General features: G+C 42.2%; 2 protein-coding genes across 4 annotated transcripts in view; both read left to right on the forward strand.

The window, feature by feature from the left end:
* Positions 1-327, forward strand: part of LOC106148442 (brain acid soluble protein 1-like) — a 128,596-nt gene extending 128,269 nt beyond the window's left edge. The window contains exon 3 of the mRNA XM_013513830.1: positions 71-327. Within this exon, the coding sequence (XP_013369284.1) occupies positions 71-327 (257 nt within the window). The remainder of the gene's footprint in view (positions 1-70) is intronic.
* Lrrc4c (leucine rich repeat containing 4C) overlaps positions 1-17,909 on the forward strand; it is a 1,216,524-nt gene that overhangs the window by 1,051,743 nt on the left and 146,872 nt on the right. The window contains exon 1 of one of the 3 annotated variants that reach the window (XM_005384095.2): positions 1-982. The exons of 1 other annotated variant lie outside the window; for it this stretch is intronic. The gene's annotated coding sequence lies outside the window, so the exon portion shown is untranslated. The remainder of the gene's footprint in view (positions 983-17,909) is intronic. One more of the 3 variants, XM_005384093.2, reaches the window with a different exon arrangement.

Here is a 17,909-nt window from a genome sequence, read left to right on the forward strand (position 1 = left end):
CGGGAGAGGCGCGGGGCGCCCGGGCCCGGAACCCAGTTGCGCACTGGGTTGTGATGAGAAATCTAATCAGATCTTCGGCGGAGGGGCCGGCCGGAAGGCGAGCGCGTGGGGGCAGCTGATCCCCCGAAATCCTCGAGGGGGGCGCAGCGGCGGAGGGAAGCGATCGACGACGTGAAAGGAGACTTTTTTTTTTTTTTGGTGGCGGTGGCTGTGGGGCGCCTTGCAAAAATGAAGGATGCGGGACGCAGCTCCTTCTCGGAGCCCGACGCAGCGGATGCACTGACGGCGCCGGAGAGAAGCAAGAACGAAGCTTTTTCTGGATCTTAACGCAGAATGTGTGTGCGGGCACCCGGGGAGCGCCGGAGGGAATGAAACCAACCCGTCTCGGCGCTGCGGGGGTTGGTGTGTTCCGACATAAATAAATAAGAATAAAACAGCTCCCCCCCTCCTCCCCCCGAAAGGATGGTTGGAAATGGGGAAGCGCGAAACCACGAAGAAAAATGTTTATTTTTCTCTCTAAAGGAGAAAGTACACCGAGGAGATATTTTTGGAGTGAAAAGTTTGGGGCTTTTTTTAGGAAAGTAAAAGACCTGATATGGTGTTGTTTTTCTTTTCTTTCTTTTTTTTTTTTTTTTTTTTTTTTTTTGCCTTGCTTCTTCCTTTTTTGAATTTCCCACAAGAGGAGAGGAAATTAGTAATACATCTGCAAAGAAATTTCAGAGAAGAAAAGTTGACCGCGGCAGAATGAGGGCTTTGGTCGGGGGCGAGAAACCAGCGGCGCACAGTTGGATTTGTGCATATGTTGAGTAAAACTGACGGATAATTGCAGCTGGATTTTTCTTCATCAACCTTTTTCTTTCTCTTTTTTTTTTTTTAACCCCCTTTCCTTTCTTTGCTTTTTGGTGTCAAGATCATGTGTTTCCTCTTATTCTTAACCTACTGGATTTCCATGTGGATGTTGCTGTGGTGAGTCTGAAATACAGTGAGTGATTTTTATTTCCTTATTTACTGATGAAGACAGAATGTTCATTAATTTAGTGTTCTTATGCTGTTTATCGCTTCTCTTTCCCCTTTCCTGTGCTTTTCAAAGACCTGGTTTGTTGGGCCGGGAAAGGGGACAGGGTGGCCCACGCATTTCTTCCATCAGCCCGGTTTCGCCCATCAGCTCGTTTGCTGTAATGATGCAGGTTGCTGCGTCCTGGGCAGATGCCTTTGCGAAGGTTCAGCCGGAAACATAAAATCTCCCCCGGGAAAGCTGGTGCAGTGTGGGGTGCTGGTGCTCTGTGACCGACACTGTAGGGTGCGTTTAAGTTACACAGAGGAGCCCGGGAGTTAGAAGCAGGAACGTTGAGCGACTGGAAATCTGAGAGACCCAGTTTAAATGTCACCGTGCATACTGACATTGCAGATCCACAGAACGTGTTACCGGGAAAGCGGGACAAGCGAGCGGGCAGGCAGCCGAAGAGGGTTCTGGCTGCCCAGTGGGCTGTCGGAGGGAGCTGGGCAGAGGGGGGCACAGTGGTGGAGAATCTCTCTTGCACATACATAGGTGCCCAAATGTGTTCGCCACATCAGCAGGGTTCTCACCAATGAAACTAGGAGAACCCACTTCTCCTCAGCCCCACCCCCTTTCTAACTTAGGACTTCTTTGCATAACAGGCTCCACGTAGGTTGTAAGGGCCTGGCCCCTTGGGATTTCTCAGAAACCTTCCCAACTGGAAGACCGAGGTCCGAGAAAAAGGCTGAGATGCTCCGAGTCCGGTGGGAACTTAGAAGCCTCAGTCAGTGTAGGCTTGTGCGTGGAGCAGCAATGCTTGGGATGGGCCGGGCTGGTCAAGGCAAAGAGGTCAATAAAGAAAAAGGCCAGGGGAGAATGTAATGCTTAGGGAGCTGGGGTGCTACAGGAGCACCTTCTGCTTCCTGCACAGCTGCCGGGCTGGACTGTTTCACAGAACTCTTGTTTCTCTCTGGAGCCTTCTGCCAGAATCACACAGACCCATATAACTTCAGAGCCTGAAGACTCCTTGGAGATTTGAAGCCCTGGAAGAGAAACTGAGGCCTAGAGAAACTGTACCTCTTTGGTTAACGGGCAAACAGTATGAGACAGGTGATACGCACAACCCTCAGAGTAGCAGACAACTTTTACCTACAGAGTGCATAAGAGTCAGGAGTCGGACCTGTACAGCATGGCTGTCCCTGTCGCCAGAACTGCCATTTTTATTAGGAGGGTTGGGAGGAAGGCACTCTGGTCCCAAGAGGGTGAAACAAACTCTGCCATTTTAGACCTCAAGAGTCTCCAACATTCCCTTCCTTCCTTCCTCCCTCCCTCCCTCCCTTCCTTCCTTCCTCCCTCCCTTCCTTCCTTCCTCCCTCCCTTCCTTCCTTCCTTCCTTCCTCCCTCCCTTCCTTCCTTCCTCCCTCCCTCCCTTCCTTCCTTCCTCCCTCCCTTCCTTCCTTCCTTTCTTCCTTCCCTCCCTTGCTCCCTCCCTCCTTCCTTTCTCTCTCTCCCTCTCTCTCTGTCTCTCTCTCTGTCTTTCCCAGTTCACATAACCCTGACTTTGATTCTATTTTTTTAAAAAAGTCCACAACTCTGACATATCCCAAAGGAGAAGAGAAGCGACTGTCTCTTGCATCCCTTCTTGGTACTGGATTCGTTTAATCCTGTGAGTGGTGGACCCTAGAGAGTCCTTAAAGTACAGTGGAGTTAGATTTATGCTGGAGAAGTGATAATAGAAACCAGAAATATCCCGCTAAAAGCATCTGAGTCTGTTCTTTCTCTCACATCATCTATTCTTACCCTTTTCATTACTCCTTAACTAAACTAGCTTACAGCTGAGCACTTCTCTAATTTATTTTTCTGGGCACATGTTTCCTGTGGGACATGAATCAGGCAATATATTTACCAGCCCATGAATACAGTCGTTGCAGGATTCCCCCGCTAAGCTCCCTGAAGTCTTCTGCATACCTGACCATCATTTTCTGCATTTTGCTTGTTTGTTTGCTTGTTTACCTTGTTGAATATGACCACTGTGAATTTACCATTCCTGGTCGTAGAATAACTCAAGTTACATTAAATTTCTGATCAGCTGCAACTTAACCCAACTGAGAGAAAGGAAGAAGAAAAATGTATATGTACTGGGATACTTTTACTTTTTTGTACCTCAGATCCAGGCTCCATGCGGGTTGGGGTCTTCCATTTGGGGGAGATTTTGCTTTCTTTATCTTTTTTGACATTAACATGTTGCAAATGCTACTCTAGTTCGATCTCCAAGTACATTTCACGCTTTGACATCACCCCATCCTCGTCCGTACCCCTGGAAAGAAAAGATTCCTGAGAGAGGAGGGAGGAAAGGAAGGAGGCAAAGATGGGGGATAGTACACTATGTCTGTTTAAAATTGTAAGCTGCATGTGTCCTCTCATCCACCTCCACTGAGAGGGCTTCTAAGGATGCTCTTCCAGTGGTGAATCACTTCTCAGCATTACAGTTAGGAATGCAGCCTCAGCCTGGGAGTTACCTCCTTTGGCTTGGCACTCAGAGCTGGACTTGCCTCTTGGCCAAGCTGTCCATGGGCTCACGAAGGAACTGTGGCCCTGGTATAGCTGGAAATCTACCTTGTCAGTTTACCTCGGGGCTGAATTGGTGCCCATGGAGTTAGCATTTTCAGGAGGTAGCTATATACAGGGATCTGTTTAGGACACAGTTCCAGAAGGCTGCTTGGTTTTTTAAGTTTTGAAGCCACCATTTTAAATGTTCCTCTCTAATTGAGTAGCTGTGCCCTTTGGGCAATATTTGGATTTCCGCTGGCCCTCTATTTTCTCATTTGTGGGAGGAGAATGATAGCATCTCATTTGTTGGATTGTTTTGTGAACTGAAAGTAATGTTATGTAAAGCCCAAGTATAATAGCCCCTCTAAGGGGGGCTGTTTGTTATGATTATTCTTGGATGAATTAATTTGGATTAGCTGTCCAGGGATGAACACAGGCTAAGGGAGCGCTTTGAAAGCTCCAGTGCTTACACTTTTGAGGAAGAGGGACTGTATGCTTGACCTGCCTTTAGTCATCAGGTTACTCTTCTGAGGTCTTCTCTAGACAGACTGTTGACGATATAAAGATGTAGAGCACTGTTTCAGATGGGAAACTGTAAGTTAGGAGTTTCTGCTAAAAGCATAGAGAAAGAAATCTTAGCGTGAATGCTTCCATGAGAATTTAGAGGAAAACAGTGCTATGATTGTGTTCTGTGTACTTTTGATCGAAAAGTTGTATAACATAGCTCTTGGATTGAAAATGCATCCTTTGGGCTACGTATGACTAATTCTGGACCTGGAACGCATAAAATAAAGTCTATGCGATGACATCACTCCACTCACATAGTATAAAATTCTCTTACTGTGATTAAGGCCCCACGCTGCACAGTGTGGGCTGACAGTTCTCCTAGCCATACTGAATCTCCTCTTAGCTAAAAGAGGCACAGTACACTGAGGATGGAGTAAACTGTATAGGATCAAGAAGATTTAATGCAGATGTACAGTTCTTAAGGTTTGCATGTGTAAATCCTCTGGTACCAACTTGCCAGTGGTTTATCTCAAGCAGCCAATCCTCGTCATTGTTCAGAGTTTCACTCGGTATAGCCATAGATTTGTGTCCTGTCCATCTCCTCCATCCGCTGCCAGGGGAATTTCCTCTTTTTAATGTTAAAAAAAAAAAGGAATCCTGCCCTTGTAATTACTATTATTCTTGATGTCATGCCTGTGGGTGATATTATGGGGAGATGGGGAATCACAGGATTTTGTTTTATTTTGTACTAGTTTTTGAATGAAAGAATGAAAATACCGCAAAGTCTTTGTCAATTCTGAAAAAGTATCCTAAAGTTGATCATTTTTACTTACCTAAAAAGAGATGGAAACTGTATATGGATGTTTTCACCATTTGATAAATTCTACTGTTTTGTGTACTTTCTAAAGATAAAAAAAGGTACGTAGAACTTGGGCTGTAGTATCCAATGAGACTATAAATACCCAGCAGCTTTTCACTGGGCCACATGTGTTCTGTACATCCTTGACCGTCTCTGAGCCTGTTTCCTTGTCTGTAAAACAGAGGTGCAGAGAACAGCATGAACTGGGTACTGTGAGGGTGAAATCAGATTTTGTATGCCACACACAGTGAGCATTCAGTAGTAGAGCATTTAAATTGATCATTTATGATTTCAGTTTAGCTAATGCACAGTTTGCGAAAAGAAAAAGTATGGTCTGTGTTGATGGGAAGCTGTTAATCCAAGTTCTTACTGGTGTTGTTAAAAATATAAAGGAGACATACAGGGACAATTTGGAGTCAGACATAGATGCACCGTTGTGGGCAAGGCCCTCCACATTAAAGCTTATTTGAAATTGTCCCAGTGAATGTCATTTCTCTGACAAAAGTTGGAAAGCATACTTTGTGAGTCATGTAAAATGTAGCCTGTACCCGTGTTCACTTTGATTCACTTATCAAATGTTTTATACTATAAGCTCAAAAAAGTGATGTTTTGTGAAGATCCTAATAGGATAAAGAATATGCCACATCTTTATTTTCTTTAAGATTGTTTCTCTGGACAAATGCAATTTTCCCTGAATTTGAAACTTAGGCAGAAGCATTTTGTGACTGAGACAATGCGCTTATAATACTTTCTGATGGCAAGAACTTTATTTTGTTCTCTGACATGGCCTCAGCACCTCGGAGGTATATGGGACAAATAGTAGACATGCAATAAGTATGTGTTGGATGGCTACATTTAAAGAAGCACGCTTTCTAAAGGGCTCAAATGCATGAGCATACCCATATGTATGCACACATGTGTCGGTACATGTACACAAGAAGCCTTACGTTTAAAAATATATAGTAACTTCACAAGAAACATCAATGAAGGTGGTAAATACATGCACAGCATCACTCATGATCCCCTTATGTTAAAAACACTGAGGTCTCAAGTTTCAGTGATTAATATTCTTATTTCCAGTGTTGTTATTAATGAAATGTTATTTTGTACCAGCCTCTTCACTTCTCAGATTTAACATTCTCATCTGTTAAGTAAAGGTAAAAATTGTAATTGCTTGAAGCACAGAGAGTCTAGGATTCTAAGTTCATAACTGACTGCCTAGAAAGTCAAAGCTCCTAGGAATTAAAAATGGAGATGCTTAGGAAACTAGTTACAAAAATGTGGAGAGAAACTGCACAGTATCCTAATAAGCGGGATTAGAGTTTATCCACAAATATGTGGATGAAAGGTGAAGGAAACGACTAGAGATCAGTATGTGATGTCCTACAAGATTAGTCATGAGCAGACACCACACTGCAACTTTGTTTTACTTCCTGCTACATACTAGCTAGTAGATCCTAAATGGCTTAATTCAATTTCCTACATCTCAGTTTCCTCAACTGTAAAATTAGAGATTTTTTAGTTTCTATCAAACAGGGAACATTTATTTGATAGTGGTTTGCATTATATTTACTAAGACTATAACTAAAGATTTTTTTACCAACTTTGCTGTCAAAGTAGGTAATGTTGTTCTTGATATTTTATCCAATATCAGTATATTCATAATAAAGTCCAAAAATGATTTTGAAAACATTTTTTTTTGGTATCAAGAATCAAACTCAGGACCTTGTACTTGCTGGACAGATGGTTGGGCCACTGAGCTACATCCCCGGCCCTAGCAAACTTCTGTAAGGTTAATATCTTTTTATTCAACTCTAGTAGTTGTATGGCAACTTTCTAAGCTTATAGAAGTTGTTAACATCCTTGGAGGTTACCAGCATAAAGTAATGATAGCAACCCTAACTACTCTTTATTGCCCATTTGATATGTACCAGTTAGTATGTTGAGAATATAACATATTTTTCCCCTTAATCTTTACTTAAAAATAGAAACAAAGAGTAAATACTTTGTCTAAGATTACATGCCAGTTAATTGTGGGCATAGAAAATAGTAGCTACTTATCTCTTGAAATTAAGACCACAGTGTAGAGTCAGTGAACTCAAACTTGTTAACAAACACACATCAGTTCACTTTCCCTTAGACAATTACTTGATGTATTTTTACTTTTCTTTTTTTTGTTTTTTTTTTTGGTTTTTCTCCGGTGCTGGGAACCGAACTCACGACCTTGCGCTTGCCAGGCAGGCGCTTTTGCCACTGAGCTAAATCCCCAGCCCCTATTTTTACTTTTCATTTCGCTTGTTCACTGTGAATATTTTCACTGAGATTCAGATGTCCGTAGTTTCCCTCCATTCTACTTTCTGAAGTGAAACTTCTCCAGCTATTTAGGTCACACTTTTGACTTGCTGTTGGCAGTCTTCACTAATATTCAAGTGTGTCCCTAACTAAGGAAGGGAGCACTTCTAAAAAAAAGTCCCAGGAAAAATCGCCCTAATTCACCAGACATTCCTAATGGAGAGAGGCACATTGTAAATTCCGTTTCCCTTATCTTAAAATCCAGAATTGTATGAGAATGAAAATCAGTGCTAGTAAGTTTGGACTTCAGATTCGATACTCTATGTAGCATATAGGTTCCTAGTTGGGTATACCTGACCCCTGATTCAGGTTCTCCATGTGCTTGCTCTCATGGTAGCATGTGATGTTATTGTCCGCTTCTGGCCTCCTGAAATGCTTCTAGAAATTTCAGACATTGCTGATGGACCACTTCCTTTTTTAATTGTGTTCCATCTTCCTGGGTTCCTACTTTGTTCCTCAAGTGATGAAACTTTTCTCTTTGATTCTCTTTTGTTACAGTCTCTACCCTTTTGAGAGATGTCAGGCAGGTCTGAGATGAAACTCAGACCTCCTTGTGTGTGTTCCCAGGAATCATAAACCTCCATTACCAAAAGAATTCTGCTTATTCACCTGAGTCTTCTTCAGGCCCCGCCCCCCAAATTTCATATACCAACTGTAACTGATTATTTACACTCCAGTAGCCTATGTATTTATGGCTTCCAATGATATGCTATCTCTTTAACCTCACTTGTACCCAATCTACTCATTAAATCCAGGGTCAGACTCACCTTTTTTCTACCGTGTGTCTGCCTCCATCCAAACTCCCCCATTTCTCTCCTCGGTATCTCTAGCCTTTCTGATAATACAACTTTTCTGCTGTATAATCCATTATTCATTCTTCCTCCAGACCTATCATCCTAAGAAATAAAGCTGAACATCAGTATATAATGTATTTATAGACCAAAATCCATACTCTTCTCACGTTATAGTCTAGCTGGCTATTCATGCTCTCTCTTGTCTGCCTGCTGTACTGTTTTATCCCTTTAGAGACATTCTAGGCCAACTTTTACTCCAGCTGTGTGAGAGTTGCTTCATTTCCTGGGGATCAACTTTATATGTGGAGGCTTAGAGCCAATGGCCGCATTCAGGAGAATCTTTCCAAGTTCCTCCGGACCCAGTGGGTCTCCCTGACCTCTGGTACAGGAGCACCAAGCTCACATCCCCGTGATTGCTCTTACCTTGTTGTACTCTGTCTGTTTGCTTGGTAAATACTCACAAGATTTTGCCTTCCTTTTGGTATGGGCCTCATCCCATTCTGCTTGTCATCTTCCGTATCTAACTTAGGAGGTAACAATATATTTTGGTAGAACCAATAAATCAGTGAACTGATCCAATACCTCTTTTAGGTGAAGAGATCCTTTCAGTTCTGTCTGTGATGTCGGCCATTATTTTTGCTATAGTTTTAACTGTGAAGTCAACCTTTGTCATGTTTCCTCTAAGGACGCATGTCCCAAATCTACTTTGCAATTTGTCTTTTTGTTTTCTTCTAATAGAAGATATATTCCTGCTAATCATCATTTCTTAAAATCTATTAGAATATCAATAGAAAACGATAAGACAGAGTGAACATAAAGCAAATTACCTTAGGCAGCTTGTGTGCATGCATGATTTCCTGCTGGCATTTGAAATATTAGTTATAGATATCCTTAAGGATGCTATTTTTTAAAAAAAATAGTCTTTATTCCTCCCCTTCTGTACATGCACCAAGTCCCCATGAGGAATATAATCACTGTGTACTGTAAACATGTACAAACAGAAAATAAGAACTTTAAAAAAATAAATTATTGGGATGACTCAAACTACTGTTCTTTGAAGGTACTTCAGTGCTAATTTTATGTTCTACTTTATAGCTGCTGTCAGGCCCACTACAGGTTTTGCAATGCTTAATTTGATGGTGTTGCTCCCAAATCCTCTGCTCGCAAGAATCAAGGTGGCACTTTGCGTACTGCAGGCTTCATAGCTGCAGGCAGTGGGCCTTCTATTTGTTAACGATTCTTCATAGGAGACTATGATCTGTAGGATTGTACAGTGCCCATAAGCGGACCCCACAAGGAGAAGTTGAGAAGCAAGCTTCTAATTGAAAGTGCTTTTATTTTAAAAAATAAAATTGATGATTTGAAGTCATGTTTTGCACCATATGAACACCTGGCTTGACAAGATCCAACCATACACTGGCCGCTATGTTGCTTTGGCATCCTGTCTTAGAAAAATGCTTCCTCCTTTCAGAAAACACTGAATTAGATGAAGGAAAGTGCTAAATGGTAAGATGCTGTTTAGTTGTGCTTTAATTTTATTCTGTCATCTGTGAAGGTAAATGGCTTCTCTTCACAGATAAGTATGTGGGAGTATTTGCTTTTCAATTAATTAGGTTCTTTTTAAGTTTTTTTTTTTTTTCTAATTTTAGTTGATCGCTTTCCAGGTGAATATTACTGTTATTCTGCTCTGTTATTTTCAGGACTGCAGATGTATTTTGTTTGAACCAATGACTTCATAATGATGGTGGGAACTTCAATAATGGATGTGTGAAATTCCTAACAAAGGTGCATGACATTTGAAAATGTTAAGATGTGTTTCTCCCGAAAGTTGTACAGTTGAGCCTGAGACAAGTCTCTGTTGATTTTTACAACCTTGGGATTGGGGTGGTGAGGATAGGAGGAGGGAGAGAAAGAGAGGGAGGGAAGAAGAGTGAGGGAGAGGGAGAGGGAGGGAGGAAGAGAGAGAGGGACAGAGAAAGAGAAAGAGAAAGAGAGAGAGAGATTCTTGCCCAGCTGTTCTTCTCTGGGCAGAAAGGATGATGATAGCTTAGTTAGCTGAGTTCTGGAGGGAATCACCCCAGTGGGGACCAAAGCATGTGTGTGGGTGAATGAAATCAAGTGTATTATAAGGAAGATTCAAGGGAATTCTTATTTCTACTCACTGAAAAGGCAGAAAATCAGAAGCCACTCTAAAAGAGTTACCATCTCCAGTGGTGTTCAGGAAGGCAAGAATGGAACTATGAAGGCTTTCTCTGTATTGTTTGAATGTTGCCATGGCAATAGTTTCCTGCAGAAGTTACACGTTTTTCAATTCCCCAAAGCAGCAAGCAACCTTTCCCTCTCTGTCTCACCCTCCCTGTCCGCCTGAGGCCCTTAGTGCACACCTCCCCTTTCCTTCCCTAGGTAGGTGCTGCTGTCCTTCCATTCGTTCTCCCTTCCTTAAACTCATTCTCCATTAACAAAAATATCCCAATGCCCAGAGGTTGTTTTTAGTCACAAAGTGAGTCAGACCTATAGTCTTTTCTGCAGGTTTCTGTTTTCCCCCATCTGTTTACATACTAAAGACCTAATTAGAGGGAAGCCAGGGATGGAGGCAGGGTCGGGACTGTCCCTTGTTGATAGGACGCAGAACATATTACAATGGTTGGTGTTGTGGTGATATGTTAATTGCATCGCTCCAGGCAAGTGCAGAGCAGCAGTCTCTGACAATTAGAAAGAACAATGACTTCACTATTCCAGAGCCGGCTCTCTTTACCACGGGAAGGATTAGCATGCATTGCGAGTCTCTGGAAGGTTCCTGTAGACCCCCAGAGAGATCTGCGGTTGGAAAGCCTCCTGTCTCTTTAAAGCTAGCCGGCTGCCTCTCCCAGAGCTTATTGCACTGCCAAAGAAAACGGAGCAAGGGAGAGGTCTGGCTTCCAGCGCTGCTGAGGAGGGGGGATCCCATCACAGACCTGGGCCATAGGATATATCGCAGGGATGTTAAGAAGAAATCTCTGCCTGCTTAATGCACGTGGCCAGTGAATTGTGAAATGGGTCTCCTCAGAGCCTTTCATATCCTGGCATGTGCCAAAGTGCTTTGCCGGCACCGCGCCATCACTTCAGGTCCAGCCCTGCTGCCTTTCACAGTGGCCAAGAAGGGACAGAGGCTCTGTCTGTGTTGAGGTCTCAGGTCCCATTGCTCTCTGTCTACTGTTCATTGTGAAGCTGCTCCGGGCCTTTCAGGCCAGCCCAGAGGAAGAGGCATAGGACATCTCCTGGATGTCTGGAAAGGAAATGTTAAGGATTTTGAGCACTGATGTGTTTTAGGCAGCCGGTGGGTGCTGACACAGCTTGATCTTTTTCCCAGGCTGGCTTTAAAACTGTACCTGTAGATATTCCCAGATGCTCACCTGGAAGAGAGGATAGGTTTGTGTTACTAGACACAGAGGAACCCTTTACTTTTGCTTGCAACCACCACCTAGAGATTTCAAGATGAAGTAGTATTTCTCAAAGCGTAGGCTTCTCAGCTGCCGTACACTAAGAGCTGTGGGTCAGAACAATCCATAGATATAGGAGCCAGAAGGACCTGAATCTCTTCCCATTTTAGATCTACAGTTTTTTGAAATTTATTTGCCCTTCTGAATCTCAACTCATGTTATATAGGGATGACTGATTATGCAGTAAAGGCTTTTAACAGAGTGCTTGGTACATGAAATACTCAAGTTATTATTTATAAAAATATAAACATTACAAAAGTAGAATGAAGTAATCTCTAGGCATGTGCCTTAAGAAGGGATTGAAATGTCATGAAATACCACTTTATTAAAATAAAAGCAGGAAAAAACAGCATTAAAAATGAGTTTCTAAGTTTGGAAGGGTAAATTTCCTGACATTCCCTGTATAGCTGTGTAAGTTGGACATCAGAACCTGTAGGACAAACAAACTTTCCTTGCTTTCATTTTGGGTAAATGATTTTCATCACTCTGTATTAGTGTAGCCTTATGAGATTGATGTAACTTGGATGTGTTTCAGTACTGAAGCCACAGAGTGGAAATGAAAGAGAAAATACCTTAACTAGGATAAAGAAAAGACTGATACAAGTAACTGAAAAGGCCACAGGACACAATGTTCAGGTATGGATTTATCCAAAATTCACAGTGACACAGGGTCTCCACTCTGGTTTCGCTGACTACCTTGGACTGGCCTTGTTCCATGTCTCATTTTTTATCATGCAATTTTTTTCCTTTCTTCAACTATTTACCAAAGAAAGATCTACCACAGTTTCATCCTAGAATTTCCAGAGAACTCCCTGAGGCCTAAGCTGACTGGAGTATCTTAGTTCATACGCCATTCCTGAACCATCACTCTGGGACAAAGGAATTTGCCAATGGGATTTAGGACACCTTGAAGAGAAGAGGAATGAAATATTAGGGAGATAAAAATCACAAAAATCTTCTAGTTGTCTGGTGGTGAAGAATGAGAAGAACAAGTTGCTTTGTTCCACAAGGGTTAATTGTGTTTGTATTTCTTTGAGATACTATATTTTTGTGCAGGTATTAAAGGTTCCATAATGACCTGAGGAGTTTTGTTCTCCCTGCTAACCATCCAGTCCTAACTATCAATTTTTCTGTGGAACATCTTCATCTACATTCATGTTATTTTTGCATTGTTGTCTCATCTCTTGGGCACAGTTTCTTGCTTCTCAAAAGCATCTTACAGCCATGTCTGAAAGGAGGAAACAAAAGCAAGAACAAAACAGTCTTCTTCAGTTCATAGCAGGTCACTGGTAGAGGTGCTAAAAACACAGAGAGAACCCACACTGTGCTCCGTGTACTAGCCAAGAGTGAGCGACACAATCTTTTCCCCATCTCTCATTTTCCCCCACTAGTGATGTTGATCCTGGCAAGCAGCACCAGATTTCTTGGGCCCTTCAGAGGCAAAGTGAGGGAAATAACTATCTGGACTCCAGAGTTCAATATTTATTAAGAAATTGTGTTCAAAACACATGTCAGCTTACCCAGGGCAAAGAGTGCCCTGGGTATCTCTTCTGTAGTCTTAATGTGGTTGTGTTCCATACTGAGAACACTATAAATGATTGATTCATATTTATCTGGTGGCAAGCTCAGAATTGATAATTCAAGCAACTTCATATCATTTTTTCCAAAGCTACTGGATAGTAAATGACTGACTAGGTAAGTTGCTTCTGGACAGTCAAAACAACAGAGACTGCCGCTTGACTATCTGTAACGTGGTTAGAAGAGCTGTAGGTTATTCTATACACTTCATCTCATTGTACCCTTCTAAGGAATTCCGTAACAAAGTAGTCTGAGAAGAAGTCACGGGAAGGTAACCTTTATTGAGTGGTTACTTTGGTTAGCCACCATTCTAAATGCTTTACCTCTTGGAGACATGGAATCCATAAGCAAATAAGTGTTTTTGTTTTTCTTTTTTCTTTAAAGGGGAGGAAAGGAAAGCTTGGGAAGGTTTAATGCCTGACCTTAACACAAAGCCAATAATGCACAGCACTGTGCTTTGAACCTCTGGTCTCCGGGTCGATTGTCCACTGTCTTGTGCTGCCTGTCACTTGGGACTACTTAGTAAAAATATTGTGACGTGATTTTGTTAAGTTTAGAGGAACCAAAACACAGAAGACCTCTTGTTCCTTTAAATTCAGTGCTTTTTGCTTTTCTTCCCTTTAGCCTATCTTCTTTTATCTAGTGTTCTGACTACTATATGTTACTCTGTGTGTGTGTGCGCGTGTGTGTGTGTGTGTGTGCATGTGTGTGGGGGGGTACTGGGTATTGAACCCAGGGCTTTCAGATTGAGCTACATCCCCAGCCTTTTTGTTTTTTTCTAATTTTAAGACAGGTAAGCTTACTTTTAAGCCAAGGTTTTGGGCTTAAATTTACATTCTTCCTGCCTCAGCCTCTCAGAGTGCAAGGATTACAGACCCTTACCACTACATGCAGTCTGTTACATCACTTTGCTGCCTCTAGTTTGGCCAGGGCAGCTGACCAGCCATCACTCTTAATATTCGGAAATGTATTTTAAACACATCAAACATTTGAGATTGCCATAAATAAATCACAGAGGTCATTTAGGAGGCTCTGTTGCTTGTCTTATGTTGGCTACACTGAAAAGTTTCACTGTCCAGGGGTCCCAGACAACCAAACTTCTAATACCTTTGTGCGTATGAGGCAGTCCTTCTTCCTCAAGATGACTTGATACTAATAGTTACCATCTCATCTTAATATATGTAGGAAATACTGATAGTCTGTCCTACAAATTTCTTCCGTCAGTTTAACCATCAAAAGACATCCTCTTCTGTGTGTAGGAGATGGAGACAGGGTCTTTTCTTCCATAGGTCTTACGATTTTTTTTCCTACCAGGATAGTAGAGGGTTGAGCAGAAGGATGAGACACAAGGAGACACAGCGTTGGGACTATATATTTGTTTTCCTTGCTGAGAAAATGCTAAGCACATTTACCATTCTCAAGTCACCCAAGCATTGTGCCCGATAGGAAGTGACGTGCCTGTTCAGTGTTTGCCCCTTCAGTGTCCAGGATCCCCTTTTATTTTCCTTTCAATACAGACCCACAGTAGCAGTGCGGGCAGGCACGGCAGGGCATGACTGTAGGGTCTGTAGACAGACTCAAGCTCTCCTGCGTACACACATACCCTGATTCCCATGCATTCATCTCAGCTCCCTGAATTCCCCCGTGACTTCTGCTAAGTGTCTTGTAAAGACCTGTGCTGCTTATCTTTCCCTGGTCTTCCAGGTGTGCCCACTTCCAGCACCAGTGGTGCGCTATAGATTTGGGGCATGGATTCACATCAGAGAATTATTTTTCTTGCTGACTACGTATGTGACCCTCAGTACAAAGAACATAAAGTGACTTTAATATCAGTTGTAGCTTTTTATGCTCAAATCTAAAGCTTAAAAAAAAAAATTGAAGAGGTTTGCTGCTGCTTACTATTTTACAATATCTAAACCACTGCTTCCTGTCCCTTGGGGCAGGGAAGGCAGAATAAATTCTTGGTTCTCACTGCCTCTAGAATATGTCCCTTTCTTACCCTAATTCAGGCTTTTAGCACTTATCGGGCCCAGATAGCTATCATCACACCCAGATTTGCCCTTTTCCTTTGACCCCATATTTATCACCAGTTATTTATCTTCCCAAGGCACTGCTTGTGTGCTGTTCTTGCGAACAAACCCGCACTTGTGAAATAGATGCCAGACGCTGCAACCTGGCTGGGTTCCAGGGATCCTCTATATCTCAGCCCTTCTTTCCCCCCTCATTTCCAGCGCAGATTTCTTGGCTATGCCGTAGTATTTTCCATTTCCTCTCCCCTGCTCTGTTTGCGTTATTGTTCTTTGTATATATTGTTTGTTTCTTGACTTATTGTAAAGAGTCTCCAAACTCAGCCCTGTGGCTTAGGCTCCTGCTCGGTTTCACCGTATGCTTTCAGTGTATATGCTCAGTTAAGGCTGATAATTTAAAAAAAAAAATGTTCTGCCTCATTAACTTCCAACTGCTGATCTTAAGCAAAAATAACTTAAAAATAAAGGACTGCTTTGGTTTTAATTAGATTTTCATTAATATTCCTGGTCATCTCAGGAGCTGCACTTGGGATATGCAACCTCCTGTATTAGGAACTCCCACTTACTGGGAGGTTTCTTTGAAACTGAAGGAACTTTCTTTTGCCTAGTTTCCTAGAGGGTCCATTTAGCAAGCTGCCATTCAAAGAACAGTAATTCAGATCTCTAGGTGTCCTTTGGCTTTGGGGCTTGCAGAGATATGGAGCTCCTTAATCAAAGTATCATGTTTCCAAGGCCCAGGCTGTGCTTGTCCTTTTGGTGGGGCTACCTGCTTTCATTCTGCAGTGCGGACACATGGGTGGATTTCTCAGAACAAATGTTCTGGTAAAAAATAAGTTTCTTCTTCCAGCCTCCTACATTATTAAAGTTTTACGGAGCGTGATGAAACTGTAACTCTTAATATTTCAAATCTCCTGCCTCTATTTGCATATTATTCTCATATATAACAGTGGTTCCTGATGAAAATAATCCACCAAATGGGCGGATGAAGTTTTCCATAACACATGGGGAGGGAGAAGCAGAATTCAGTGAGTTTCCCACAAAATTAAATATATACCTTTAATTTTTATTTTTTGTCATTTATTTATTTATTTTCTTTGTTTTTTTGAGACAAGGTCTTCCTATGCAGATCAGGCTGGTCTTGAACTCACGTTGTAGCCCAGGTTGGCCTCAAACTCTCAAGGATCCTCCTGCTTCAGCCTCCAAGTGCTGGGATTGCAGGCGTGCACCACCACACCTGGCAAATGTGTGGAGTTTAAAAGACTCATTCTTTTTTTATTCCCTTGTCATTGTCATGAAGGTAAAAATATATTTTTCTTACAGGTAAATGACTATGATAGTAAGTCATCTATTTTTGAAATTTCTCCTGATGTTATCTCTTAGGAATATATAGATGGAGAGATAGATAGATAGATAGATAAATGATAGATAGATGATAGATAGATAGGATGTATGACATATAAAAATCTCATAAGTCCATGCAAGTGACTATAATGTCTATTACTCAATTTTCTCCCCAAACACATTGCCAGAGATACAGTGAACATGACAACCCTTGGGGAAAACCTTGACTGGGTGTTTGCAAGAAGCGTAGGAAGGGTGGGCTCATGTGGCCCCCGGCTTCAGCACCAGAGTCTTTGCAATTGCTGTTTCCCACTGTTGAAGGCAGAGGTGACATTCCAGCACTGCTGCTGCTTCTGCCCTTTGGGCACAGGCATCTAAGCAAGTTGCCTCTCTATTCTGAGCCTTCTGTTTCTGTAAAATGAGCAGTTTGATTTAGATGCTCTGCAGTATTGCTTTGAGCTATGTGAGAGTCTGGGGCATTTCTTGGAGAAGAAGACCCTCCTTGCCACAGAGAACGGAGATGCATTTTCCTTGTACCGTGTCTCGGGTATTCTACATGGCTTATTTCTTTCCTTTCCATCTTCTCCAGCTCTCTCTTTCTTTCTTTCTCCTTGCCTCTGTCTGTCTAAGCCTTCTCCATATTGCAGCTCCCTTCTCTTTGGTGCATGGGTGGTCTATTCCGCAGGGTAAGCATTTAATTTCTGACTTGCTTCCATTAATTAACTATGAAATTAAGGAGATGAATTCATTGATTCAGCGCTTGGTTTGATGTTTATATTAGCTCATTAAAAGGGAAGCCCTGGATATGGCCCGCATCTTGACGGGAATCTCTCCCTCCCCCTGAAATCTCCTCTGGCTTCCCACACTACATATCTAGCACGCTATTTCTCAGAAGTATTCATGTGTCTGGGTGGCAGCCAAGTGTGCAGAGCTACATCCGATAGGAATTCTGTTCTTTGTGACCACAGCAACAGTGCTTTCCTGTTCTTCTTGCCCAGCTCACTGGACACATGTCCCATTTTTCTTTCCGTACACCTGGAGAATTCTCTTTGGAAGCACAAAAGTTAAAGTGATAGGGTTTCAATATGAGACTCCCAGAGCCACTGCCTACTTTCTTCCCACCTTGTGAAGATGAAATTTTCAGCTCCTTTGTATCAGAAAGGAATTAGGTAGAAAGCTCTCTTCTGGTTCCATAACCCACATCAGATCACACCACCTGGTTTTCAGGAAAAGAACTGCTAGGAAACCTAATTTTTTGTTCGTTTGCTTCTGTGTATGGTACATCTTTGTGTGTCTGTGTAGTACCAAGAATCAAACTCAGTTAATAAAACTTGGAGGTATGATAGACATTGTGAAATGATAGGAAAACACTCAAGGGTAAAGGGCAACTGGGATGTGGGAAAAGAGAAGGGAAAGAAGGAGAAA

This window comes from Chinchilla lanigera, unplaced genomic scaffold, assembly GCF_000276665.1.
Source record: "Chinchilla lanigera isolate Chin_1 unplaced genomic scaffold, ChiLan1.0 scaffold00021, whole genome shotgun sequence".
Lineage (NCBI taxonomy): Eukaryota > Metazoa > Chordata > Mammalia > Rodentia > Chinchillidae > Chinchilla > Chinchilla lanigera.